The following is a 27,009-nucleotide window of genomic DNA, read 5'->3' as shown; positions in this document are numbered from 1 at the left end:
ATGATCTCTAAATATTGGTTAATGTTCTTTGGCTAACACTCTAATGATTCTAGACTAAGCTTGACCTCAGAACTGAAGTGTGGAAAAGATTATGAGCTGTATCAACAATCCTGAAAGCCCTTATTCAAAGGATATCTAGTTCAACCAATGTTGTCTCAAACTTCTATCAGAATTTTAACCGGACTTAATTTCTTACTTTGGAGTTGGAAATCAGTGGACTAGACTTTTTCTTCAGGCCATACAAGACAGTGCAATTTTTCAAAGTATGTATCCCCTCTCTCTTCCCTTCAGTACTTAAAAAAAAATGAAAAGAGAGAAGAATAAAAGATGAGATGATTTTGATCAGTTTAGAGGGGTAAGTAAATTACCTGCGACCCCATTATTCTACTCTTGAGTCAAATGATCACACAAATCTTGGAAGCGAGGGGTAGGTAAATTACCGATGACCCCGGTATTCGCTTACACCTTTGATAAAAAAGAAGAGAAAATGCCTAAAAAAAAAAAAAAATCAATCCATTGGAAGTGAGAAAAGGGAGAGGAAAGGAGATGTATGAAGAATGTCTTGGCCTAAAGAGAATCCATATGTCATTGATCGATACACCAAGGTAAGAATTCACCTGTATTTGCTTTAATTTATGTAATGAGAGTACAATGGTGAGACTAGAGATTCCTAAGGATTGTGGGATTTGAGTAAGGAATGTTGATGCTTCTCAATTGACAAAGTATATGAAGTAAGTTCTGAAGATCAAGGTGATGAAGTGTGCGAAAAACAGTTACCTGCAGTTGAGTGAATTTCATGTTTTCAAACCTCTTTCACAGGTCTAAGCTTATGTTTTGCTTGAGGGCAAGCAAAGGCTAAGTCTGGGGGAGTTGATATATCATGGTTTTTGTGGTTTTTAACCATGATATAAGTGTGCTTTTTGAGTTTTTTGATTTGTTTTCTAGGATGTTTTTGAGTCTTTACAGGTTTTCTAGGATTTTAGCATGGATGGAGCAAAGTGGAGCAATTTGGATCATTTTGGAGCATTAATCCCGAAGAAACGAACTTGGAGTCAGAACAGAGAGGGAGTGTCGATCGACACTGACTTAGCATCGATCGACACCGTGTTTAGCCAACGAGAGAATCAAGTTTTGGAAGTTTCACAAATTCAGCCAAAGTTTTCCATATTTGCAACACAAGTCTCTGGACGTGTTTTAGGACTTATTTATAGTGTTTTTAGGTTTTACAAACCCTTAAGTTATTTTTTTCCAGCAGTTTTTGAGAGAGAGATTATTGAGAGTTTTTTTTGGAGAAAAATATCTGAATTCTTTGTAGAGAGAAGATTTCTGAACTCCCTCTTTTACTATTCAATAATCTATTGCATGTTATTCAGAATTATGATTTGTTCTTCATTAAACATGTCTGAGTAATTTGCTTGTTAGGTTTAGGGTTTTTCATAGGGTTTTTATGACTTATTAGATCTGTGATTTTTAGGGTTCTTAATCTTTTATGATTTTCATCCTTGGTTGTTCTTAACAATAATTCTTGATTGATCACCTAGAATTATTATCTTAGGGAAATAAATTGATATGAGAATATAATTATTTTCCTGATTAAACCATTGATGAGCAAAATTATTTCTTACAAAGAGATTTGAATTAATAATTTTGTGAAGTTATCTAAAAACCTGTTTTTAAAGCTGATTTTTAACTTAGAATTTTACAAAGAGATTTGGATTTTCTGGTTTTAAATTTAGATAATATTTGCAGTAAGAACTGATTTATTTTACAGAAGAGTTTAGAGTTCTAGATCTGATTTTAATTGCTTGAATCCTAATTTATTGATTGATTTAATATTTCATAATTTCCTGAGAAATTCCCTAGACCTAGCTTTTTAATCTCTTGAATTTACAACAGTTTTATTTTAATATTTTGCATCGCTTTTCTTAATTTAATCAACTTGTTTAGCGTAATCATAAAACTCTATAATTTATTGTGTAGACTTGAGTCCTTGTAGAATTCGACCCCTAAGTATTACAGTGATCTCTTAATTTGAGAGAGTAGCTCTAGGGTTTGATTTGAGCATATCAATACACTTAAACTCTTGAGCCAAAGCCAAACCAATTGCTGAAGATTTGACTTGTGATTGGTTAGTAGTCAAATTGATTAGTTAGATACTTAGATCACTATGTCAAATTGATTAGTTAGATACTTAGATCACTATGAAAAACAAAGGATACCCATTTTTTTCTTATTTATTTAATTAAGTATGGGCATTCACATATTTACACATTAACGACAAACGTTACCTACTTACCTGAACAAACATCACGTGTCGGTTTTACGAACCGAACACCCGAAAACCAGAGTTTTGTCTGAAGATGCAACATTTGAACAAGAGGATGAACTACTTCAGAAGGACTCAACACTAGTACAAGAAGAGAGTATCGAGTTATTTATGTCGGCAATTATAAAGCTGGAAGATTTACACAGGATTAGAAGGCCCAAGAAGCTTCTAGAAGATTAAAGAGCTTCATGTTTACGATAGGAATGTAAACATGAAGAAAGTGGGAAATTTCCTAATTGTTAAAGAAAAAGGAAATTGTCTAATTCCTATTAGGATTAGAATAGGTAGTTTGCCATTGTGTGGCATAGGCCTAGTTCTATAAATAGGGTGCGAAGGCTGATTGTAAGCCTTAGCACAAACAAGAGAAAGTTAACCTAGCTACTAAGTTTTAGTCTTTAAGAAAAGAGAAGAGCTAAGAACTTAGAAAGAGCTTGAGGTTTCTTTAAGAGAGTTTTGAGAGATTAGAAAATTGTTTAGAACAAACTTGTAAACAGATTTTCTATCAATTAAAAGAGAGTTTAAAGAAATCATTGTTTCATTGTTCATATCATAAGTTCTCACACTTTCAATTGGTATCAGAGCGACACTTGTTCGGATTACTACAAGTGAGATTCTGCGAACAAGATGGAGAGCTACGGAGATCTGATCAACAATAACAAAGTTGTCTTGGATGATGGAAACTATGGGTTTTGGAAATCAAGGATAAAATCTATCATAGGAGGTATTGATCGTCTTGCTTGGAAGACTGTTCTGGAAAAGTGGGAGGAACTGACGATCAAGGACGAGTCAGGCAAGAGAATTCCCAAACCCGAAGCCGATTGGACTGATGAAGAACAGAAGAAATCCAAGTAAAATTCAAGAGCATTGAGTGCTATTCATTGCAGTGTAGGAAGGAAGCAGTTCGATCTAATTCAGGGGTGTGAAACTGCTAAAGAAGCTTGGGATATTTTACAAATCCAATATGAAGGAACCACAAAAGTGCAAAGCTCAAGAAAAGACATGCTGGCTTCACGGTTCGAAAATCTAAGGATGGAAGAACACGAATCAATATCAGACTTTAGTTCAAAGTTAAGTGCGTTAGCTCAGGAAGCATTAACTCTTAGAAAGACTTATAAGGATCAGAAGCTGGTCAATAAATTTTTAAGGTGTCTTCCTTCAAGGTTCATGGGATACAAGACTGCACTAACTGTTTCTCATGATCTAGACAGTCTCATTTATGGTGAAGTGGTTGGAATGCTGCAAGCTCACGAGATGGAGCTTAATGGAATTAAGAAACCAAAAGGTATAGATTTAACGGTTAGTAGAGACACATCAGATCAAGGAGAAGAAGATGTTGTGAGTTTATTAGTAAGAAGATTTGATCGTGCTTTAAAAAGAATAGAAGAAAGTAATTCACAAAAAAAGACTGGAGTATTCAAAAAGACCAGTGAAGATAAGAAGGCTGATATGCAGTGTCATGAATGCAAAGGGTTTGGACATTTCATTCGTGAGTGTCCAACGATTAAGCTTCGAGATGCAAAGTGCACTATTTGCAGAGGTACAAGACATACACAGGAGAGATGTGTGAGTAACCTTAAACACAAGAAAGAGAAGTCTATGATAAATATTGAAGATGATTCAGATGATGGTAGCAGTAATGAAGAAGAACTCATGAATCTAGTAGCAATGGTGGGGATTACTGATTTTGAGAATGGAGTAGAGGTAACAGATTCTGAATCAGAAGATGAGGAAGTTCTTGATATTGTTCAAAGTTACAAGGAAGTCCGAGGAACACTCATTACCTTAGGGAAGGAAAATCAAGACTTAATCAAAGAACAACTTCATCTTGAAGCTGTGATCAAATCACTACAGAATGATTTGGTGGACGAAAAAAAGATTGCTAAGGAATTTGTGGATTTAATGAAAGAAAAGTTGGTGTTACCCGCAAAAGCAGACAAGCTTGAGGAAGATTCAATTAAAGAGAAGAAGAAATCCACAGAACTTCAATCTGAACTCGATCAGCAATACAGAAAAATTCACATGTTTGCAGGAACGAAGCAACTTGATAAGATTTTAAGCTATGGAAGAACTGAGAAAACTCATAGAGGGTTGGGTTTTATTGAGAACCAAGGAGACAAGAAAACAACAACTAAATTTGTTATTGCTGGAGTGCATCACTGTGATTTGAAAGCATCAACATCCGCATCTGAGAAGTCTTCAGGCTGCTATTTTTGTGGAAAATTTGGACACTATAAACACTATTGCTCTAAATTTTGGGAAAGAGTCTATAGTTTAAAGCGACAAGGGAGATTTTTCTGGAATGGATTTAAGAGACAGGTTTGGATGAAGAAGAATGATCTGTATCAAACATAAGCAATATCATCAGGATTTAGGTGCAACATGGCTATGATTACTGAGGAACAAGAAGACTCTGAGCCTTGGTTCTTTGATAGTGGGTGTTCAAGGCATCTGACAGGAACTAAGAGTAATTTGCAAAATATTAAGAAACTGAAAGGAGGCACAGTAACCTTTGGAGATGGAAGTAATGGTTACATTCAAGGTAAAGGTACAACACGTGATACAGAACTTCCATAACTAGTAAATGTCTACCTGGTACAAAGACTGCGAGCGAATTTGATAAGTATCAGTCAGTTGTGTGATGAAGGCTTGACAGTTATGTTTACAAAAATAGACTGCAAAGCGGTTGATGAATCAGGCAATGTCAAGCTTTATGGTGTAAGGTCAGGGAACAATTGCTACATGTGGCAGAGAAATTCGTTTAAATGTTTTAGTGCTCAAGGCAGTATAGATCTCTGGCATCAACGACTAGGTCATATGAATATAAGGAACTTAATCACTCTTGTCAATAAAGATATTATTCGAGGAGTACCTAAACTTAAAGGAGAGGAGAATATGGTATGTGGACCTTGTAATCAAGGAAAGCAAGTCAACATTCAGCATAAGAAGGTTCCGGAAGTACAATCAAAATCAGTTCTAGATCTGGTTCATATGGATTTGATGGGACCAATGCAAGTTGAAAGTTTGGCTGGGAAGAAATATGTATTTGTGCTAGTAGATGATTTTTCCAGATATACTTGGGTTCATTTTATTCGAGAGAAGTCAAATACAGTTGATAGCTTTAAGATTTTGGCTTTACAGTTGCTCAATGAAAGGGGTGGAATCAAGAGAATCCGAAGTGACCATGGTGGAGAATTCCAAAACGAGTCTATGAAAGAATTTTGTGAACATCATGGGATTTCACATCAGTTTTCAGCTCCAAGAACTCCTCAACATAATGGTGTGGTAGAAAGAAAGAATAGAACTCTTCAAGAAATGGCAAGAGCAATGATCCATGGAAATGAGGTTCCTGAGAAGTTTTAGGCTGAAGCATTGAACACAGCATGCTACATAGTTAACAGAGTCTATGTAAGAAGAGATACAACAAAGACTCCTTACGAATTGTGGAAAGGAAAAACACCAAATTTGAGCTACTTTCATGTTTTTGGGTGCAAATGCTATATTATGAATGACAAGGATTATCTTGGGAAATTTGATTCAAGAAGTGATGAAGGGATATTTCTTGGCTATGCTGAGAATAGTACAACATTTAGGGTATTTAACAAACGCACATGGATTATTATGGAATCAGTGAATGTGGTGTTTGATGATCGGTCTGTTGCTTTAAGAGATAATGATGATTCAGACAGTGATGCAGAACAAGTAAGTATTACTGAAGGGCAAAATGAAGATTTTGGACTAGACATCTCTGATCGTGTTCCAAAATCTGAAGAAACAAAACAAGTACACAAGAATCATTCTGCATCAGATGTTATTGGAAACATAAATGAAGGAATGAAGACTAGAGGAGTTCAGATTGATTTTAAAAAGATGACTAGTCATTATGCAGCACTAGAAACTGTCTACTTTGAGTGTTTTGTGTCAATGATTGAACCAAAGAATCACATAGAAGTTGTTCAAGATGATTTCTGGATAATTGCCATGGAGGAAGAACTAGAACAGTTTGAGCGTATTGATGTTTGGGAGCTGGTTCGTAGACCAGTAGATGTGAATATCATTGGGACTAAATGGATTTTCAAAAACAAGATTGATGAGAGTGGAGTTGTGGTTCAAAATAAAGCAAGGTTGGTTGCACAAGGGTATACTCAGATCGAAGGAGTGGACTTTGAAGAGACATTTGCTCCAGTAGCAAGACTTGAATCAATTTGATTATTTTTGGGTATGGCTTGTATCCTGAATTTCAAGGTATACCAGATGGATGTCAAAAGTGCTTTTTTAAAATGGGATCTTACAAGAAGAAGTATATGTTGAACAACCCAAGGGTTTTGAAGATTCAGTTAAGCGTGACTATGTGTACAAGTTAAAAAAGGCTCTTTATGGATTGAAGCAGGCTCCAAGAGCTTGGTATGAAAGGTTGACTAGTTTTCTTATGGAACAAAACTATAACAGAGGAAGTGTGGACAAGACTCTGTTTATTTTGGAACAAGGTGATGATATCATGATGGTTCAAATTTATGTGGATGATATTATCTTTGGAAGTACTTCAAAGGAGTTGGTGGATAGGTTTGTGAGTTGTATGACACAAGAATTTGAGATGAGTCTGGTTGGAGAATTAAAGTATTTTCTTGGGTTGCAGATTACACAATCAAATCAAGGTATTTTTATTTCACAAAGTACCTATGCTAGACAACTTCTTAAAAAGTTCCAGATGGATAAGTGCAAAGAAGTTGTGATACCTATGAGTACTACTTTGAAACTATCAAGAGATGTTGATGGCAAGGATGTAGATGTCAAGCAATATAAAGGGATGATTGGGAGCTTGTTATATCTTACCGCTAGTAGGCCAGACTTGAGTTACGGTGTGGGTATATGTGCAAGGTATCAGTCAAAACCTAAACAGTCTCATCTTGAAGCAGTCAAGCGAATTATCAAGTACGTCAGAGGAACTGTTGATCTTGGAATTTGGTATTCTAAAGGTTCAAACAAGGGTTTAGTTGGTTACTGTGATGCAGATTATGCAGGAAGTGTAATGGATCGAAAGAGCACTAGTGGGGGATGTTTCTTTCTGGGCAACAATTTAATAGCCTGGTTAAGTAAGAAACAAAATTCACTATCTTTGTCTACAGCTGAATCAGAATATATAGCAATGGGGAGTTGTTGTACTCAGTTGTTATGGATGAAGCAGATGTCAGCAGATTATGGCATGGATTCAGGGGAGCTGCAAGTTTATTGTGACAATAGGAGTGCAATTGATATCTCTAAAAATCCAGTTCAACATTCAAGAACAAAGCACATTGATGTGAGACATCACTTCATCAGAGAACTGGTTGAAAGAAAGCAAGTTGTAATTGAGCATATTGATACTGAGGAACAATTAGCTGATATTTTCACAAAAGCTCTTGATTTTAGTCGATTCTCTACCTTGAGAAATGCAATTGGTGTTTGTGAGATGTGAAGCATTCACAAGATGGGTCAATAGCTGGTACCGGAGAAGATAAGGTTGTTAATGTTGGTACAGTTTGATTTTAGACATGAAGGTTCTGGTGTTTGTTTACTGAAAACTGAGGGTTGATGGCTGGGATATTGTGAAAATTTTGCTCGAGATATGAGAAAATATTATCTTTCTAAAGTTGAAAAATAAAATATTTTATTAAGATTTGGGTATTAAAACAAGGAAGAAATATCGAGAGTTTCTACAATTTCGTCCTAATCGAAAAGTTTTTTTAAAAAAAAAACAAAAAAACAAAAAAAAAAACCTAGTGATAATGGTTGGTGCGACTCGAAGTGGTTTGGTGCGAAGAGGAAGAAATCAGGAGATGTCTCGAAGTGTTGGTAATGCTAATCGACCTCAGTTGGTTGATGATTCAAGTGATGTTGAAGAAGTTCAACCAAGAATTGTGCCATATGGATCCGACAGCGATGATGATTCATCTCAAAGTGTATCAGTGAAGAATCAAGTAGATCAAGGGGTAGATGATCTCGAGGGAGAAAATCCAATTGATGACGAGGTGGAGTTTGTTGGGAAGCGGAAAAAGAAGGATCCTGTTTCGGTGTCTGATACCGAAGTTGGGGTTGAAGAAATCTCTGTGCAAGAACAGATTGAGAGACATGCAGAGAAGCAGAGGAGCAAGAAACAGAGAGAAGTGGCATCCGCTAGCAAGAAGAAATCAGCTTGCAAGTCGAAACGACCAAGATCTGTAGAACCAAGTGCTAGAAATGTTCGGGCTAAATCTGGGTCTCAATCTGATGTGTTTGTCTCCAAAGCAGCAAAATTAAGGTACTCTCAGTTCTTTTCTCAGAAATTTACGGCTGAGAGACAATTGGATATGTCTAAAAAGGATGAGTTTGGGTTCATTGAGAAGATATTGTCGTTAGGACTTGGACCTACAATTCATGATCCTTCGGTGTATGTCAAAGAAATTATCTATGAATTTTATGCAAATTTGCCAAATAGAAAGGCTAGGGATGTTGTTCAAGTGTTTGTGAGAGAACATTGGTATGAATTTTCTCCTAAGGCAATTAATCAAGATTTTAATATGGCACCTTTGACTAGAGCTGAGATGAAAGCTGATGCAGCAGTAGATAAGTTGAGTCAAGATGAACTTGCAGAGTTTTTAAGTGGTGAAGACAAGTCGACTTGGGCTACTTTAAAAGTTGCGGATCTACCTGAGGAAAGTGCAGCTCTTTTAATGTTAGCAGCGTACAATTGGGTTCCCTCGAAACACAGGAATCATCTTTCGGTTAAGCGAGCTCGGGTAGTTTACAAGATTATCAAGGGCATCTGGTTTGATTTTGGGCAGTTGATTTACAATCAGATTATGAACATAAGTTGGAAAGATCCTACTCGCTATGTGGTGTTTCCGAGAACAATCTTTGAAACTCTTAGGGTTCAAGAAGGTCCGCTTGAGTGGTCAGATGAAGAGGAAGATGTATATGCTGAGTTTTATACAAAGGATGCCAGAACAGGACATATCTATGATGTTAAGCATAAACTGATTCCTGAGACTAAAGAGTCGACACCAGTAACTCCAGCTGGCAGGCAACCTGCTGAGGGATTTTCTTCTACTTCTGAGGTTATTCAGTTGGGTAGCATTCGTGTGCCACACATTGGTCAAGAGGATGTTGATATTTCGTATGAAGCATTGGTCGATACAGCACAAGCTCTGCCAAAGACTTACGGAAGTAGTACAGAGGCTCATACAGAATCATCCACTTTCCAAGATGATTTGAGATGTTTTTAACTGTTGTATTCTCAAGCAGGGGGAGAAAGAGAAGAAGCTGTTCTGAGACTCTGGGGAGTGTTTTTGTGAGTTGGTTTGAGATTCTGGGGGAGTTTTCTGTTTTTGTAAGCTGGTCTGAGACTCTGGGGGAGTTATTTGTTTTCATTAAAACTTTCGACTTTCGGCGATCATTTTGGTTCGTTGTGTTTGAATGTTTGACTATGGTTCGGTGATCATTTTGGCTTATGTTTTTGAACGGTTAACTATGGTTTAAAGTTATTTGTTTTTAGTCTAAACCAACAACATAATTCTTATGCTTGAGAAGCTCAAAGTTAAAAAGAGGGAGATTGAAGATGCAACATTTGAACAAGAGGATGAACTACTTCAGAAGGACTCAACACTAGTACAAGAACAGAGTATCGAGTTATTTATGTCGGCAATTATAAAGCTGGAAGATTTACACAGGATTAGAAGGCCCAAGAAGCTTCTAGAAGATTAAAGAGCTTCATGTTGCGATAGGAATGTAAACATGAAGAAAGTGGGAAATTTCCTAATTGTTAAAGAAAAAGGAAATTGTCCAAATTCCTATTAGGATTAGAATAGGTAGTTTGCCATTGTGTGGCATAGGCCTAGTTCTATAAATAGGGTGCGAAGGCTGATTATAAGCCTTAGCACAAACAAGAGAAAGTTAACCTAGCTAATAAGTTTTAGTCTTTAAGAAAAGAGAAGAGCTAAGAACTTAGAAAGAGCTTGAGGTTTCTTTAAGAGAGTTTTGAGAGATTAGAAAATTGTTTAAAACAAACTTGTAAACAGATTTTCTATCAATCAAAAGAGAGTTTAAAGAAATCATTGTTTCATTGTTCAGATCATAAGTTCTCACACTTTCATTGTCTTCTCTCCTTTACAATTCTTGTGGAGTTCCTTTCAAAACATTAATTTTTCTGTTAGTCATCTGTATATATTTTGATGATCCTAAGCGCGGTTGCTCTTTGCCCGCTTACTCTCCGGAACAGGCATGATGCCAATTCATAGTGTCTTTCTTATATAAACTTAGTCCCAGTCATCTCTCTTTAATATTCATCAAAAGTAAATCAAAAGTTTAGAAAGTTTCCATATTCGACTTCTTTGTACATAATCAAGTAATCAGAAGGTTGTAGCAGACATTCAACGTAATTAATATGAAGAACTAACCAGAATATTTGGGAAAGAAAATTATTTGACCTTAGCCAATGTAGATCACAAAACTTTGGTAAAGTATATATAGAGCGAAAGTTAAAAAAGTCAAGAAAAAATAGATTGAGATTGATGGATGGAAGTAAATAGAGAGAGTGGGTGTGTCGAAGAGCATGAGGGCTTGCTTCTGTCAGTAAGCATATCAAATATTTATATTTCACCTAAAACCTAAATTCATTTTCTCTTCTTTTTATCTTTTTCACGAGGTATATTTTTCCACAAGGGCATGGATGCTTTTTTTTTTTAATTATATTCTTTTTTTTTTCTCAGTTTAGATGCCAACTTAATTTGTTGGGTGAAGTTTAAGTTTCCACCTACACGCAAAATTGTCTTTCAGCTCATGACAACGTACGTCACCTTCTTCCCATCTTTGTTACATATTTCACCGTCTTGTCAAAAGTAATTATTTGATGTTTGATATATGAGTAAAAAAAGTATAGGGCCGATAAGTTTTTTTTTTTTTTTTAATAAAAGAGCTGACAGGTTCTTTTGAATGTCAAATTATGGTATTAGATTATCACTATAATGTCTTCTCCTATATCAGCATATAGTTGACTTTACGAAATACTTAATATGTTGACAAACAAAAAAGATAACTAATATAATTTGTTCAGATATAACTAGACGCGTGTGTACGTATATGTGTAGGTGTATTGATTGATATGTGTGCTGTGTTTTCTTATTTTTATGTATTTATATAAATCAATAAATGTGTTAGGGCAAAGAGTGAACAAAAGGGTATGAAAAAAAGGGTAGAGAGGGGAGGCAACGAGACACGAGAGACGAGAGAGATACCTATGAACCACGACTTGTGTGTCTGTGTTTCCTTAATTAAAAATTACTACATAACTACAATATACCTAGTATTAAGAATTTAAGATCAGCCTTTTGCATTTGATAAAAACTACTAACATAAGTATAAATAAGCACAACCTTTTGTTTTATTTTTGACAACTTTGATGCTTTTGTTTCACCCGACAAATCGGCACCTTTTAGGGTTTTCATTACCTGTTTCTTCCCCAAAGACAAATCCCTTTTTTCACCCCATTACTTTACTAACTCTCGATATAAATATTAATTACTTTGATTATAAACTAATCGATCAGTACCTTTCTTGGAAATAACGAAAACTCATCATTTTTTTTTTAACTCGACAAGGAAAAAAGAATTTTCGGGAAACAAGAGGAAACCAGTGGTTGTTTGATTATTCCTCTAAAGATTTTATCTGTCGACACTAACCGTAATTATCAATTAAACAAATGTTTTATTTTATTTGGCATCCAAATGGTGTTGTCCAAGTAAGAACTATGTATGATACTAATTAATACTAAGTAGAGATTAATTAGTTTTTAACTTTAATTTGGTCGGAGAGTTGGCTTTATTTTATAAGGAATATATACATATAAAGAAAAAGGGAATACGTATTATTTATACAGAGAAAAGTCTTAAGTTATATTCGTCTTTCTAAATATTAATTTAAAAATACATATTATATTTATTTGGGACTATTTATTTTATGATATTTTCTTATTGTATACGTAGCTGCTTAATCTATTAACAAAACACATGAAAAAACCTCAAAACAATCTAAACTTCCACAGAAGAAAGTTTGGAGAGAAACAAGATCGTTTGTCCAAGGTTATTTCAATCTCCCAGCTTCTCCCTAAGCCATAGACGAGTGTACAGCTAAATACAAACTCCTTCTAGTTTGCCTAATCAATGAAATCATCATTTATTTAGTTTGACGTACGGTAAAGTGAAGTGAATAACGTCTAATTATATCATCTGTACACTTGATATGGCTCAGTCTATTTGAGTGTACTGTGTTTCTGTCATACGTACTCAGTGCTCAACATTATTGAGACTAAGATTACTAGTTTTTTCACATTTGTGACTTGATTAGGGAGTTGTTGACGATCTTCATGATTATATATATTATCCCATATACAACGATTATTAAAGTCAACTCTAAAGTAAACAGCTGATCCATATTTGGTTTAGAGATTTTTAATTTTGGGACGCTTACGGAACAATGTTTTTTTTTTTTTGGGTGTATGCGCCATAAAGTTTTCAACTATATTAACATCAATTAATTGGATTCGAGTGAATTGATAAATTTCTCTACTTTTTCATGTAGTAGTGTTGACTTAATTTGTTTCATTTCTCGAATCTAAACACATATACCTTCAGTTCAAAAGTTTTTTTTTGTTCTCATTCATCTTGAATTGACTTTCATTTTTTGTAAGATTATACGTATACATTAGGGGTTATTTATATTGTAGTGAAATATGAGTTATTTTCATTTTTGACTAAATGGCTGGTAAAAGCTACAATGTTCCATGTTAATAATCGGAAACTTTATAAAAGAAGATGACTAAACCATACGCTTGTAAGACAAAGAGGACGGTCTCATATATATATATTATCATTAGGACTATATATATAAATTAATTACTAAAATAAATAGAAAAAGAAGAGAGCTGAGAAAGTGGAATCTCTCAAAAGGTCGAAGAGATAGATTAACAACTCTCTCGTCCAAAGTATATTATTAAGCCGCTTGGGTCCAAATAAGACCATTTCCACAAATTTTAAGTTCTCTTTATAACTATGACGTGACTAATTTAATCGGGCGATTTCAATTTATTAGTTAATAAAACTCACCTAACATTAAAACTTATCATAAATGTCGTATATATAATATAGAACCTCCACGAAATTTAAAATACATTTGAATCATCAGTGGATACATATAGATATCAGATCTTAATATACTAGTGGATCGACTACTTGAATCAAATAAAAATAAATATAATAAAAGAGACAGAATGGGATTATATATGTCAAAACGATACACCTAAGATTTGAGTTTGGGAAAAAAAATATAGATATTAGTAGGTTAAACACAAAAGATTAGGTTGTCTCTTTGTTTGAGCTTCCCAAGAAACAAAGAGACACACATCCCAAGAATCCTCCGCCGTCGTCGACAATCTTCGCCGGAGCCATCGTCCTCCTCCGTCATCTGCTAAATCATAAATTTTTTGCCCTAACACCAAAAAATATCGATCCTTTTTCTCTATATATTATATTTAAAGTTTAGGTTTTTTCCCTCTTCTTTGGATCATTTCCACGATGAAACGGAGAAGAGGAGACGATTTTGCCACCCAAGAAACAAAGAATTGTTAAGGAACTGAAGATTATAACCTTCTGAAGGATAGTGGAGCCTAAGAAGAAGCTTAGCTTGAGACAAAGCAAAGCTTCCAATAGGAACGTTAACGAAACCAAATCTCTTCATCATCTCTTCCCAAATCTCAAACCTCCGATGTCTTTGCTTTCTCTCCCTCGCTTCCGCCGCCACAACATCAAAAATCTCCTTACCGAACCACCGCTGCTCTAGGGTTAGTCTCTCTCGGCTATTTGGCGGCAAAGTCGCTTCCAACGAATCAAAGATCGCCACGTAATGATCCACGGCCTCGGAGAATCTATTCAAGAACGAGTGATCTCCATGATTCGCTTCTCTCTCAGCCATTGTCACGATTTTAGGGTTTAAGCTCTTGATCACTGATAAAAAGTGACCGATCATGTCTCCTTCGTCGTTGAAGAACTTGTGGAGGAAGTGAACACAATTGACGGCAATGGTCTCTCCTTGTACGAAGGAGAGAGCTAACAATCGGATCTGTAGCAAGAGCCCAGCGATATCTTCTTCTACGATCACTAGCGTGTGAAACTGGAATTGGAGACCTAGAGAGTTAGCAAACCGGGTTAACCTGTCTCCGGTTCGGTTTAATCCGGTTAGGTCCCGACCGCATCCGGTTATGCGGAGAGATGGAGGTGGACTGTTAGGGTTTGATGACCTCTCTGCTAGGGCTTGCATCAATGGAGGCCACTGAAGGCCTTGTGATATATCTAAATCCAGAATATGTAGAGCTCCGTTATCGTTTGTCTCCGTCGCGTCGAGGATGGCTTGGTTCGCCGTTAAATGACCGAACCGGATAAACGGCGTTAGTTGGTTCAGCCAAAGATAGTAACAAGACTCGAAATCAGAATTGTTGTTCTTGGTCCGAAACAAGAACTGTTCTTTGCACACACTGCTCGTGAACACCGTGGAGTTGTTGTTACCCATCGTCATTTCGTTCGCTGTACACGTGGCAACCGTTTCAGCCGTAGGATCTTGTTCTTGTTGTAGACGGTTGATCCGTACGGACAAGGCTTTCGTGAAGAGATGGACGAGCCGCTCGGTAGAGTCGCCGTAAGGAGAAGAGTTGAGGGAGAGGATTGAGAGTAAGTTCTGAGCGGCGGTGAAGTTTGACTGGGAGACGAAATCAGCAGCGGTGAAAAGTAGACGACGGAGGTGATGGGAGGCGGAGGTTGAGGCGGAGGAGGAGGAAGAGGCCAGCTGACAAAAAGGAGGAGGATTCTCAGTGGTGGTGGTGGCGGTGGCATCTTCGGAGGAGGAGCTAGAGGATTTGAAAGAAGTAAGCATTTGAAAAGATAGCTAAAGAAAAGATGCTTTTGGCTCAAATGATTCGTTTCCTCTCTCGATCAAATGAGTCTTTTTCAATGGTAATAATAAATATTATTTCCACTTTACCTGAAGGTATATTGCTTTTATTTTTTTAATGTTATATATAATCCACACTAGCTATCGCATGTGTACACACACATATATATATAACACATAATTTATGGATAGAGATGAAGATGGACCGACCAAGCAATTCAAGGGTCCATGAGAATCCTCAAGCTCGTTTTAGGGTTAATTATAGTATATTTTAAAAAATGTTTACTACTATCCCACGTAGCTTAATATTTTTTTTTGTATTTGATGAATAGCTTTTAGAAAAATTTTGTATTTTGGTTCACAAACTCTCCAGTAAAGATATCTGAGCTGTTTTTTATAAAAAGGTTACATAGTCAAAAAACAAAAATCATTGCATAAATATTCTAATATATTATCATCTCATGTTCTATCTAAATTGAGACCGTTTTGGTTTCCAATTCGGTTAATATGTTTAGGCATCCTCTTCTCTTTATTTATGTATTTGCAGCCAAGGAATCTTTCATTTGTTCGTGGACGTGCACTAATAAATAAAACAAATCAGTTACTGTATTTTCCCACAAACAGTAGATATTAAATTTTAAGAAAAAATTTCACCAGTTCTACATCAGTCGTATAATACATATTTCTGCATTCACACGTCTTCGTCGACAGGATATGATTATATATATATTTTATAAATTTGTGCGGTGGATCGTGGGAGATGGCCCACTATGCTAGTATGCTTATTGATTTATATATGGGGTTTGCAGGAATTATGCTCATAGGTTCCAATATTAGATGCGTAAATTGGGAATTCTCGTTGAGATTCTGATGCCGAGGATGCCAATTTACGAGATTTATAAAGAAATCTTTAGACAATAATTTTGCTTAACAAATAAAATAAGACAAACTAATACTAGTAGAGTATTCGATGAAGGAATCTGAAAATCTCGGGATGTACAAAAAAAAAAAAAAAGAAGAAAGAGAAGTAGCTTTGCTTGCAAAATCGAAAAAGCTAACCCCGAAATTGCTAATTATTACACTTATTGAATTTACCAAAGTGGTAATGCTGCAAAAAGATCTCTCCTTCACTTGAACCCTTCAAGTGAAAGGATTCTCTATCTTTCTCTCTCTCTTGCACTCACTATATTGTGTATGGGAGTGCCTACAATTAGAGCATCTTTAATTGGATTGGAGACTCTTTATTGCTCTCAGTTTCTCGTTTCTTCTTGTGCTATAAATACGAAGCATCTTATCGCATGATTAATGCATTTACATACCTTTTTAATATAAAATCTTACATACATACTTCCATCAACGAGAAAGATGCTTTCAATTTTCAAGATTTTAAACCGTTTGGTGAGTCCTTTCTTTGGGGTTCATGTAACCGTTTGGTGAGTTGTCCAATAAGTACGTGAATTTATTATCCATTGATAAATTATGTTTATAGCTCTACAATGAAATTTTCATTCCCCTAATTTGCTATATACACGAGTTTTTAATTTGTAGTATATCATTTTTTTGTCGTTTACAACTCATTCGCCGACATATACACTATCATATTAAAGCTCGAGTTATAACACAAGATCAATTCTGAAGTTGTATGTTTATGTGCATTGAATTCGCTGGGGAATTATATATTATAAAGGTTTGAGAAATCTCAAGTTGGATCCAAGTCAAATCAACTTATAAGACGACAATTATATAAGTAATGAAAATAAATAAGTGTCAACATTAAAATGAATAATAATTAGGAGAGCCGGTAGAAGAGAGTAGTCGTCGATCGAAAAGGACAAAGGAGATGGATGTGCCTTTTAGCCTGGATAACACATAGCGATCCCATACGTATTTGTTTGCACTAAAAATTAAGGCACTTTTCTTTTTTGACAAGTCCTTTCGATCGATTATGATATTTGTAATTTGACTAAACAAAACCATCAAATCATTCTACGTTAATCAATTTGTAACCATCAATAATAATTGTTTAAACGTAACATGTAGTAATATATATAAAGAAATTAATAAAAAGAAAGAAAGAAAGAAAAGAAAAGAGAAGAAGCACGCAACGAAATAAATGAAGGAAGGGAGAGGGCAGGAAGTTTAACCCAAAAGATTGGACGAAAGGCTGACACACTTTTTTGCCTTTCTCACTTTGGTCTCTTTATTTTTTTTTTTTTTTTCATATACGATTATATCTCTTATATTATTTTATTTTAATGTTTTGTTATAATTTCGTGTTTATTTTTTTTTGCTGATACGTTGGATGGGACATATTGGAATGAGACCTTTCCTTCCTACCCTCCCCCTCCTCTGCCATTTCTATAATTATTATCACTCGTACGAACATTCTTTCTGTTCCTAATCAGTGATTTTTTTTTTTTCGACTTAAAACAATTAGCGTTGAGAAAGATGCTTGTATCTCAACAAACCATCCCTAAAGTCCATTTTACTATAAGGCAAAAACCTTGAACATCTAGCTACTATGAGTTTACAAAACATATCATTCAATAAAAAAGGTAAAAGATGCGGAAATAATTCTTTTGTGTTAGCTCGAAGTTGAGATATGTATATATATATATATATATGTGTGTGATATCTCTCTATGGTTATAAGATCAAGGCGAGCAGTAGAAGTAGTATACGTGACTCTGTGTAGCACATGAAAGGCACGTACACGTCAAGATCCTTGTCAGCTCCACTCTCAACTCTTACATAATCAATATGTCCCTAGCCTATTTTGCTATTTGCATATAGTTTCCCGGCAGATTATTTGTTTTTTTCTTCTTCTTTCTTTTTGTTTTTCTCTTTATAGCAGATCACGCTATTATGTTTATATCCATTTATTTCATACACGATAATCTCATGCAATTCCTGTGTAATTTTATCTCTTTCTCTTGTCACATCTTCAATTTCAAACAATTTTTGTATATATGAATATGATTGACCCTTGAATTATATCAGTGTGAATATGATGTTACGAGGTTTTCAGCTTTTGTGTTAGTTATATAGTTTGTGATCATACTCTAGGCCCAATTTATATCGGGCCGATATCATCATTACGTGTAAATTTTTGTTTTAATTTTTTCATCAACAACATACAATATAAGAGAATGAAAGTCTTAATCACCAGAACTATTACGAAGTTACGAATTCTTGTCAATTACAATTTTTTTTTTTTTTTTTTTTTGTAGTAACTGAAATCACATGCTTAAAATGAAAAATTTAGTTATGTCAAGATAAAAAAGTAATAAAAATCATGTTTTTAGTTCTTTTAGTAAAGGAAAAATGATGTTTTAGTTATGATAATATATAATCTTTATAAATACTATATTTTACTATATATTATTGGCGCGTATTTGTTTTTTTTTCTTCTTGATATCAATGTCAAACTTATACCATTTTATGAGCATTTTCGTTAATTAACCATCATACTTTAAATTTGTTTGTCATGAGAAACATTACTAGCATGCATTTAACCGCTAAAAAGGAACCTATGCCAGCCATAGATGCTTCCAAATATGACTCTGCAATTGCGGATCTCCGAGCCGTTCTTCAGCATAGTGGAGCCGTTGTAGGAGGTCCGATGTTTCCAAATATCGACCTTTACGTGGTATCACGTTCGGAGTGAAACCCAAAAAAATCAACCTCTATACACACTACTTAATCAAAAGAAATAGAAGAAAAGAAAAGTGAAATGTATACTAGTAACATGGATTAATTAACCAATCGGTTAGAAAAAGAAAAAAACCTTAGGGAATTAACATACATACATCTCAAATCATGTACATATATGAATAACAATATTGTTTTAAGTCAAATTAAGAACTTGAATTAAATAATTAAAAGACCCAAAAAAACATAAAGTTAATCTGTTCGGTTACAAATTGGTCTCAACAAAAGAAAAACCAAACTCCTTTTTTTGTTTGTCTGTTTTGTTAAATAAATTAAAAGTCCGAAAGAAAAAATTAGGCTCCGGCGTAAGGGTTAATCTTAGGTTTGCCCTTGACGAGACCACATTGGAGGCTTGACTCCGGCATGTTGTATTCGTCCCGAAGAGATTTTTCTGGCGACAAGACGCTAGCATAGAGCTGCTGTCCCAAGTAACGTCTCTCTGAATTCTCCGATCTAATGTTCCACATTCCACAATTGTCAAATGTGAGCAAAATTGCTGCCCAACACTTGGGGAAGACCTGGACTGTGTGTCGGCTCACTGCGTCTAGAAGGTTGTAGTTCTTTCTCTTCTCTGGTGTCCATGTCCCTGGCTCAACCCTTTCGTACGATGAAAGATATTAAAATTAGGGTTTAGAGAATGTTTACTTAATTAGCTTGTAATGCAAGAAGAGTATGTAAAGTGTTACTTACGCTACAGCGAAGAAGGAATAACCGTCCAAGTGCCAAGATTGGACACTCTTCTCGTGGTTCTCCAACACGACTTCGATAAAGGTGCGGTGAGTGATGTTAAGAACATTGGGTTCAATCTTGATAGTCTTGATCTGATCGGGATTAGGGTTGTCTGAGATGCTGTCGTACTTGAAAACCTTATCAGTAACGCCGAAGTACTCAGCAAGCTTGAGAGGTGTCTCGGGGTCTGTGTGCGAGACCCCGCTCAATGCGTATCTAAGCTTGCCATCAACCTTTCCCTGAGTGTTCACGAGCTTGATGGTGCGAGTGATGTTAATCTTTCCGTAGTGGTACGAGCCTTGTGGGTTAGGTCTAGCGGCGCTGGCTGTCAAATTCCACCTGAAAGAACGGAACTGGTTCAAAGACCAAGCCCAGCCGACGGGGGCTGCGGGTAGCTGAGAAGAGGCAGGACCTTTGCCTCCCTCGTAGCGGAGCAACCCTGTGGTTGTCAAAGGCTTCTTTAAGAACCTTGTGGAAGCCACCATGTAGTAATCTTTAGGTTCCTGGTTTGCTGTGACGATCACACCGAAGCACTGACCGACATGGATGTCAAGTGAGTCATAGTCGTTTTGTAGAACGTGTGAGCCTTCCATCTCGACAAGCTTCATTTTGTGGTTCTGGATCCTGAAGTTGAGAGATGCCTTGAGACCCACGTTGCAGATCCGGACTCTGTAGGTTTTTCCTGGCTTCAAGGTGAAAAGAGGCTTGTCAGACCCATCGGTTTTCCCGGATTTACCGTTGATGAGAATACCATCTGGACGACCAAGAGTGCGACCACTGTCGAGGAACTTCTTGAGCTGAGTGTGACTTTTGGTGTACCAGTCGTTGATAAGGACAGTGTAATCATCTTCAGGGTCAGCGTAAGGGACCGGGATCAAGAGACGGCTGTTAACACGAAGGCCACCAAAGGCACCAGCGGCACGATGCATGGCTGTGGTCGGGTAGTAGAAGTAGCTACCGATCTGATCCTTTGGCTGGAAATGGTATGTGAAGTTCTGACCCGGAGGGATCGGACACATTGTTCCAGCTGTTCCATCTTGCCATGAGTTCTTTCTATGCTGGATTCCGTTCCTATATGTAGATTTTGCCAATCAGAAGCTATTTGTAGCGTTTTTAATTGAACCGGATTATATGATGAATAGTATACAAGTATTAGAATGGTCAGAAAGTGAAGGTCGTGGTCTATATTATACGTACCAGGTTAGGAGGAAAGGCTCGTCGAGGTTGTTGAAGACATTAATGATGATGTTGTTGTTGGTCGTTGAGTTGATGTTAGGACCAGGAAATTGACCGTTAATGAGGATGACTTGTTGTGGAACTCCGAGGGGAGATGCGGTTCCGTACGTCACGTTCCACACGTGGTGAAAGTAAGGGTCCTCGGCTTGGACCATCATGACGGTCGCCGTGGCCACGCAAAGGCACACGGTCAAGAGTTTAACCCCTCCCTTCATTAATAATAAACTTTATTACTAGTAAAGTTTCTGATTTTTTCTTTTCAAATGTTGGAAAAAAAGATGGGGTTGTTTTTTTTTTTCTTTTTGGTTTTATAATGTTTTTGTAAGGGTTTAAATTTCGATTTTTTTCCTTCAAATGTTAAATGACGTTTTTATAGTTTAATCGAATATACAGTTTCCGATTTTCCTTGTTTCTTTAGGTCCCTTTCATTACGCTCTTCCTGTCGTCCATATTAGGAATATTCAATTTGACCTCTCGCTATTTTTGGTTCAAATTTTTCTTAGAATTTGTTTTTTTTTTCCAAGCTTGTTCTTTCAGAATAATTCTAATTTTGGACAATATTTGTGAGCCTATTCATTTATATATACATGAGTTATTAGTTTATTACTAACTTATGAGACTAAAATGTATTTCCTATGTAAATCAATTTTGGTTATGATTTGATGGCAAATCAAATTTGACTCGTACATCAGATGACTAATAGTAAAATAATAGTCAAATAATCGAATAGGAAAAAGAAATAGTCATAAAAACGCTAAAAGTATGGGTTTGGAAGATTAATGACGACGTTTCAGCTTTCTTCTATTAATATTTTGACTGTTGTATTGTAACTCGTTACAAACATGAAGACATGAGATGTTGAATGATAAAAGAACGATAACAAAAAAACGTTAAAAGTGATATGTTATTCATAATTCATCACCATTGTGCTGTGTATACATTATGAAAAATATAAGTCAGTTATATCTCTAGTACTATAGTACTATAGTGACTAAGTTTGACGTGATAAGTACGGAACTTGAAAGATAAAAGTTGCTACAAAGAAACCAAGCTATCGAGAGGAAAAAAAATAGCCTCAGATTTTTTCAGAAAATGTTAATCTAAATATTACAGCTACTTCTATCTTGGGTTTACATTTTGTTAATTGATACATTTTATCTTGGTCATAGTTTTGTCATGACATTTTTTTCCTGGAAACATTCTTTTGACGTAGAAACCACTTAATTATTGACATCGTTAGGGGCATTTCCAATATTAGAATACGATCTGAGTTGTACTCATTCAAAGTTTCTCGAATCTTAAAACCAGAAAGAAAGAGAGAGAGAAATCTGTTTGTTACATCACCATAAGAAAATGAATTAGAGATATAGCGTAAAAATTGGTGACGTTACCTTTCAGAAGAAGTTATGTTTCTCCTACATAAATATCACAAAGTTACCAGATGATTGATTCACCAAGAGCAAAACTGAGAATAAACCAAAAACATAGTTTTGCTTTGATTTTTTTTTTTTTTTTTTGGTAGGAAAGGGTTAATTAGACGTAACACAGAAACCAAAATTATTCTCTTTTTCCTCTAAGAAAAAAGAGAAAAAATGGAGGGGAAGTTATTGACGGTGTTGGTCTGCCTCGTCTCTACGGTGGCGATTGTGAACGCTGGTGATCCTTACTTCTTCTATACATGGAACGTGACATACGGAACTGCCTCACCTCTCGGTGTTCCTCAAAAGGTGATTCTCATCAACGGTCAATTCCCTGGTCCTAACCTTAACTCAACCTCTAACAACAACGTTGTCATCAATGTCTTCAACAACCTCGATGAGCCTTTCCTCTTGACCTGGTACTAATCCACATTGTTTATTTATCTTTTGATAATCTATTAAAAGGTTTGTTGTTACGGGTACATATAGACCTGACTGTGGATGCAAAGACTTTAACATTCTTTTAAAATGTGTACATTTTTTGTTTGACGCATTTTAACATTCTTGTGATATGAGTATTAATCAATGATGGACTGTGGATGCAGGAGCGGGATTCAGCACAGGAAGAACAGCTGGCAAGATGGTGTGGCTGGGACTTCATGCCCCATCCCAGCTGGACAGAACTTTACTTACCATTTTCAACCTAAGGACCAGATCGGTTCCTACTTCTATTACCCCACCACTTCTCTCCACCGCTTTGCTGGTGGTTTTGGTGGTCTTCGCGTCAACAGTCGTCTCCTTATTCCCGTTCCTTATGCTGATCCCGAGGATGAATACACTGTCCTTCTCGGTGACTGGTACACAACTGGCCACACTGCTCTCAAGAACCTCCTTGACAGTGGACGCACCCTTGGATTGCCCAATGGTGTTTTGATCAATGGAAAGTCTGGAAAGGTGGGAGGAAATAACGAGCCTTTGTTCACCATGAAGCCTAGGAAGACTTACAAGTACAGGCTCTGCAATGTGGGGTTCAAGTCTACCCTTAACTTCAGGATCCAGAACCACATGATGAAGCTCGTGGAGATGGAAGGATCCCATGTTCTTCAAAACGACTATGACTCTCTCGATGTCCACGTCGGCCAGTGCTTTTCAGTTCTCGTGACTGCTAACCAGGCAGCTAAGGATTACTACATGGTTGCATCGACTAGGTTCCTCAAGAAGGAGTTGAGCACCGTAGGTGTGATCCGATATGAGGGAAGCAACGTTCAGGCTTCAACTGAGCTCCCCAAGGCTCCCGTTGGATGGGCTTGGTCTTTAAACCAGTTTAGGTCATTCAGGTGGAACCTCACCGCTAGTGCTGCCAGGCCTAACCCACAGGGCTCATACCATTACGGAAAGATCAACATCACTCGTAGCATCAAGCTTGTCAACACTAAGAGCATGGTTGACGGTAAACTCAGGTTTGGTTTAAACGGTGTATCACACGTTGACCCCGAGACTCCTTTGAAGCTCGCTGAGTACTTCCAGATGGCAGAGAAGGTGTTCAAGTACAATGTGATCAAGGACGAGCCTGCAGCCAAAATCACAACGTTGACCGTAGAGCCTAATGTTCTCAACATCACTTTCCGTACCTTTGTGGAGATCATTTTCGAGAACCACGAGAAGAGCATGCAGTCATTCCATTTGGATGGTTACTCCTTCTTCGCTGTCGCGTAAGCTCCTTGGTCCCTTTTCTCTCTTCACTTTCTTTTTCTTTCTTTCGTTTATCATTATATCTTGTAATAACTTTGTGTTGTTCCATGGACATTGCCAGCTCTGAGCCAGGGAAGTGGACACCTGAAAGCAGAAAGAACTACAACTTGCTCGATGCGGTTAGCAGACACACCGTGCAAGTATACCCCAAGTCTTGGTCAGCTATCCTATTGACATTCGATAACGCCGGTATGTGGAACATCAGGGCTGAGAACTGGGAGAGGAGATACCTAGGCGAGCAATTGTATGTCAGCGTTCAATCACCCGAGAAGTCGCTAAGGGACGAGTACAACATCCCCCTCAACACTAACCTCTGTGGCATCGTCAAGGGCTTGCCATTGCCTACAGTCTACACCTAAATCAACTCTACAAAGTGGGGTGCATCATTAATTAACTAATTAACCCTTTCCTAATTTAAGTCTGTAATTTGTAAACTACCGGATCCACTTCTTTCATATACTATATCCTTAAACCACAATCAAAAACAAAGTTTTGCTTCCTTTGCTCACACAAACAGTGGCAAAATAAAATAAAAAATCAACAACATTCTAAAACCAGGGTATTATAATAAGTTGATTAGAGCACCACAACTTTGATTTTTTGAATTAATTAGCACAAACAAATATAACGCATATAGCTGCCAACAAATATGGCCAAGTAGCTGACTAGCTGCATATAATTGAGATATAAAGTCAAGAAGATATTGGGGCATGATGAAGTGAAACAAACCAGAACAAAAGCAACTGAGTATAGAGCACAAATTGACCAAGTGAAAATGCTTGTACGGATGCGAAGAACCTATCAGAACCGGCGATCTATAGTTCATGTATTCAGAAAGGTTAAACCATGAAGATATAATATATATGAGACATGCCAACCAAATATCCAAGAGTTAAGTAGGAAGAATCGCTTTTGATCACCTTATGAAGATTCAAGATACTTTTAGTTACATCAGATCATAGTTCAGACACTGTCCCTTACATTTTCCCCCAGTAACAAAGAAATCTGAATTCCGGGTTGATGGTCTCCAAAAGATATCATAACGACAAGGGAAGAAACAGAGGGTTTATTCTAATGGATCAACCCAATAAAAAAAAAGTAGAGACTATCAGAGTTAAATCTCTGATGCTACACAATTTGAAAATGTTAAAATCTTTCAAGCTTGTAAATTTAGAACCCCTTAACGTTCAATTCACATAACTAAAAAAGTTGATACCTTCAATAAGCGATCTTTTTTCTTATCGGAGGAAAAAAAACCCTGAAAACTAGAATAAAAGTGTAATCAACACGGAATATTTAACCACAAATTAAGGAATTACGGAATTTAGGGTTTATAAAGGAGAAGACGATGGTAGTGAATAGCTTACCAAAGTCCACACTACCACAGTAAACTTCGCCCTCTCCTTATCTCCTCTCACCAAATTGATGTTTTTTATTCCCCTAAATTGGGCCTATAAGCCCTAATTACATTAATTACATTAGAGTTTTTTTTTTTTTTTTTAAACAACCATGAATTTTCATTCAAATTAAATCTCACAAGGAGGGGAGTTCTTACAAGATAAACATAAATAGCTAGAGATAGGGGCTCCATGAGCTTAACAAAAGGATTTTCATACTGAAAAAGTTTTGAGAAGTCTATTGGGACCAAGGCGGATTCGTATTTGAAGTCAGACTTCACGAAATCCTCGACCAACGGGTGATCATAAGTGGCTCTAGCGGGTGACGCATTTGAGCTTGTAAGAGGGTGTTCCATGGGGGAAACGCTTGTGGGTTTTTTCGCCAACCTGAGAGGGTTCAAAAGCATGGGATACTTAAAGCTTTTAAGGGCAAACCTCATGGTTGTAGATGAAGCTATTATCGGGGATCGCAGGGAAAGGGTTTCAAACCGTAACGAAGCAGGTGGGTCATCCCTCACATGGCAATGGAGGTAAATGAATTCCACACAAAGCTTGAAATCAGTTTGGTCCTGGAAAGTGTCAGCAGACCCAAGCTATCGATCTAATGGCACTAGGTGATACAGGGGATCAAAGGGTTTAACCAAAGTATTCAAGCAAGCTGTCGGGTCAAATTCATAAGTATAGTTACTCACAACAAGCATCCGGACAGAGCTAATAAGCTGACCTCGACAAACATAATTATCAAGTAACTCTGAAGACATCAAAACTCTGCTACCGAGGGTTCCTCGACTTGACCAAGCAGAGGTTATTGATACTAAAGAAGTTGAACTTGACTTAAAACTCTTAAGAAACGATCTAGGTGGATAAGTTCTAACGCTAGACAAGCATTGTCGACAATGGATCAGCAACTTCACATACTCATAAAGCAATGACCAAACAGAAATCGGCGGCAGGAATTCAAGATATATGAACGGATGTAACCCAAGGAAAAACATTCGTGAGGAAGATGAGTACACAGACCTGGGCCTCAAAAGATGAAGACATGGATCATTGGTTTTGGTAATGGGCTGAAAGGTGGTTACTGGGCCTAAAAATGGAGACAGGTCCATTACCGGAAACCCTAGGAAATCATCCGCTGAGCAGGGGGTGGCGACGGACTGGCGGTGTACTGTCGAGTAGCCATTCCGACTGGACCCATTAGACCCCGGCAGGAACAGGATCAGCGAAGATTTGGGATACCAAGGCTTCAAGACGGAAAGGGGTTTGAAGGAATGTATAGGTAACCTCGTCACCTCAACTTCTCGCGGACATGAATTTCTTAGCCAGAGAGCGACACCACCAAGGATCGTCGTCTTACACACCGGGCAGAGTGATTCAGGCAGAGCGAGGATTTCAGATCTGTGCATGTGGAGAGGCGTCGGGTTTTCTTGACTCATCAGGGGGCTTGGAGATAGGGATTGAGTCGGGCGGAGGTTCAATAGAGAGCTTCCTCG

General features: G+C 36.9%; 3 protein-coding genes and 1 long non-coding RNA gene across 6 annotated transcripts; 1 reads left to right on the top strand and 3 right to left on the bottom strand.

Annotated features, from left to right (window-relative positions):
• Positions 1 to 13,453: 13,453 nt before the first annotated feature.
• LOC147928976 (scarecrow-like protein 18) lies at positions 13,454 to 15,366 on the bottom strand. The gene has a single exon (XM_087483449.1). The coding sequence runs from the start codon at positions 15,254 to 15,256 to the stop codon at positions 13,895 to 13,897; it is 1,362 nt and encodes a 453-aa protein (XP_087339575.1). The 5' UTR covers positions 15,257 to 15,366; the 3' UTR covers positions 13,454 to 13,894.
• A 3,752-nt stretch (positions 15,367 to 19,118) lies between these two features.
• On the bottom strand, positions 19,119 to 21,340 carry LOC104742998 (L-ascorbate oxidase homolog). Its single transcript, XM_010464110.2, has 3 exons — positions 20,911 to 21,340; positions 19,675 to 20,784; positions 19,119 to 19,581 (listed from the first exon to the last, which is right to left on the bottom strand). The coding sequence occupies exons 1-3, from the start codon at positions 21,162 to 21,164 to the stop codon at positions 19,278 to 19,280; spliced, it is 1,668 nt and encodes a 555-aa protein (XP_010462412.2). The 5' UTR covers positions 21,165 to 21,340; the 3' UTR covers positions 19,119 to 19,277.
• Positions 21,341 to 22,279: 939 nt separating this feature from the next.
• LOC104742997 (protein SKU5 SIMILAR 14-like) lies at positions 22,280 to 24,608 on the top strand. Its single transcript, XM_010464109.3, has 3 exons — positions 22,280 to 22,786; positions 22,973 to 24,079; positions 24,181 to 24,608. Exons 1-3 carry the CDS (start codon positions 22,542 to 22,544, stop codon positions 24,476 to 24,478), a joined length of 1,650 nt encoding a protein of 549 aa, XP_010462411.1. The 5' UTR covers positions 22,280 to 22,541; the 3' UTR covers positions 24,479 to 24,608.
• Positions 24,609 to 24,665: 57 nt separating this feature from the next.
• Positions 24,666 to 25,814, bottom strand: LOC147928975 (uncharacterized). Of its 3 annotated transcripts, XR_015580430.1 has the most exons (5): positions 25,675 to 25,814; positions 25,487 to 25,579; positions 25,336 to 25,384; positions 25,040 to 25,190; positions 24,666 to 24,934 (listed from the first exon to the last, which is right to left on the bottom strand). It is a non-coding gene; the product is annotated as an uncharacterized LOC147928975 (long non-coding RNA). The 3 variants fall into 3 exon arrangements; XR_015580429.1 differs by lacking the exon at positions 24,666 to 24,934 and having other exon boundaries at positions 25,012 to 25,190; positions 25,336 to 25,377; XR_015580428.1 differs by lacking the exons at positions 24,666 to 24,934; positions 25,040 to 25,190 and having other exon boundaries at positions 25,243 to 25,377.
• Between the last annotated feature and the right edge of the window lie 1,195 nt (positions 25,815 to 27,009).

The sequence above is a fragment of the Camelina sativa genome, chromosome 14 (assembly GCF_030686135.1).
Source record: "Camelina sativa cultivar CO46 ecotype springtype chromosome 14, ASM3068613v1".
Lineage (NCBI taxonomy): Eukaryota > Viridiplantae > Streptophyta > Magnoliopsida > Brassicales > Brassicaceae > Camelina > Camelina sativa.
This window is presented reverse-complemented; position numbering and strand designations above follow the sequence as displayed.

Excerpts from the sequence above, each read along its gene's own strand:
- LOC147928976 (XM_087483449.1), bottom strand. The coding sequence starts at position 15,256 with ATGCTTACTTCTTTCAAATCCTCTAGCTCCTCCTCCGAAGATGCCACC.
- LOC104742998 (XM_010464110.2), bottom strand. The coding sequence starts at position 21,164 with ATGAAGGGAGGGGTTAAACTCTTGACCGTGTGCCTTTGCGTGGCCACG. Across the intron at positions 20,785-20,910 it reads GAGCCTTTCCTCCTAACCTG|GAACGGAATCCAGCATAGAA; the intron begins GTACGTATAATA and ends ATCTACATATAG. Across the intron at positions 19,582-19,674 it reads TATTCCTTCTTCGCTGTAGC|GGTTGAGCCAGGGACATGGA; the intron begins GTAAGTAACACT and ends ATCGTACGAAAG.
- LOC104742997 (XM_010464109.3), top strand. The coding sequence starts at position 22,542 with ATGGAGGGGAAGTTATTGACGGTGTTGGTCTGCCTCGTCTCTACGGTG. Across the intron at positions 22,787-22,972 it reads GAGCCTTTCCTCTTGACCTG|GAGCGGGATTCAGCACAGGA; the intron begins GTACTAATCCAC and ends CTGTGGATGCAG. Across the intron at positions 24,080-24,180 it reads TACTCCTTCTTCGCTGTCGC|CTCTGAGCCAGGGAAGTGGA; the intron begins GTAAGCTCCTTG and ends GGACATTGCCAG.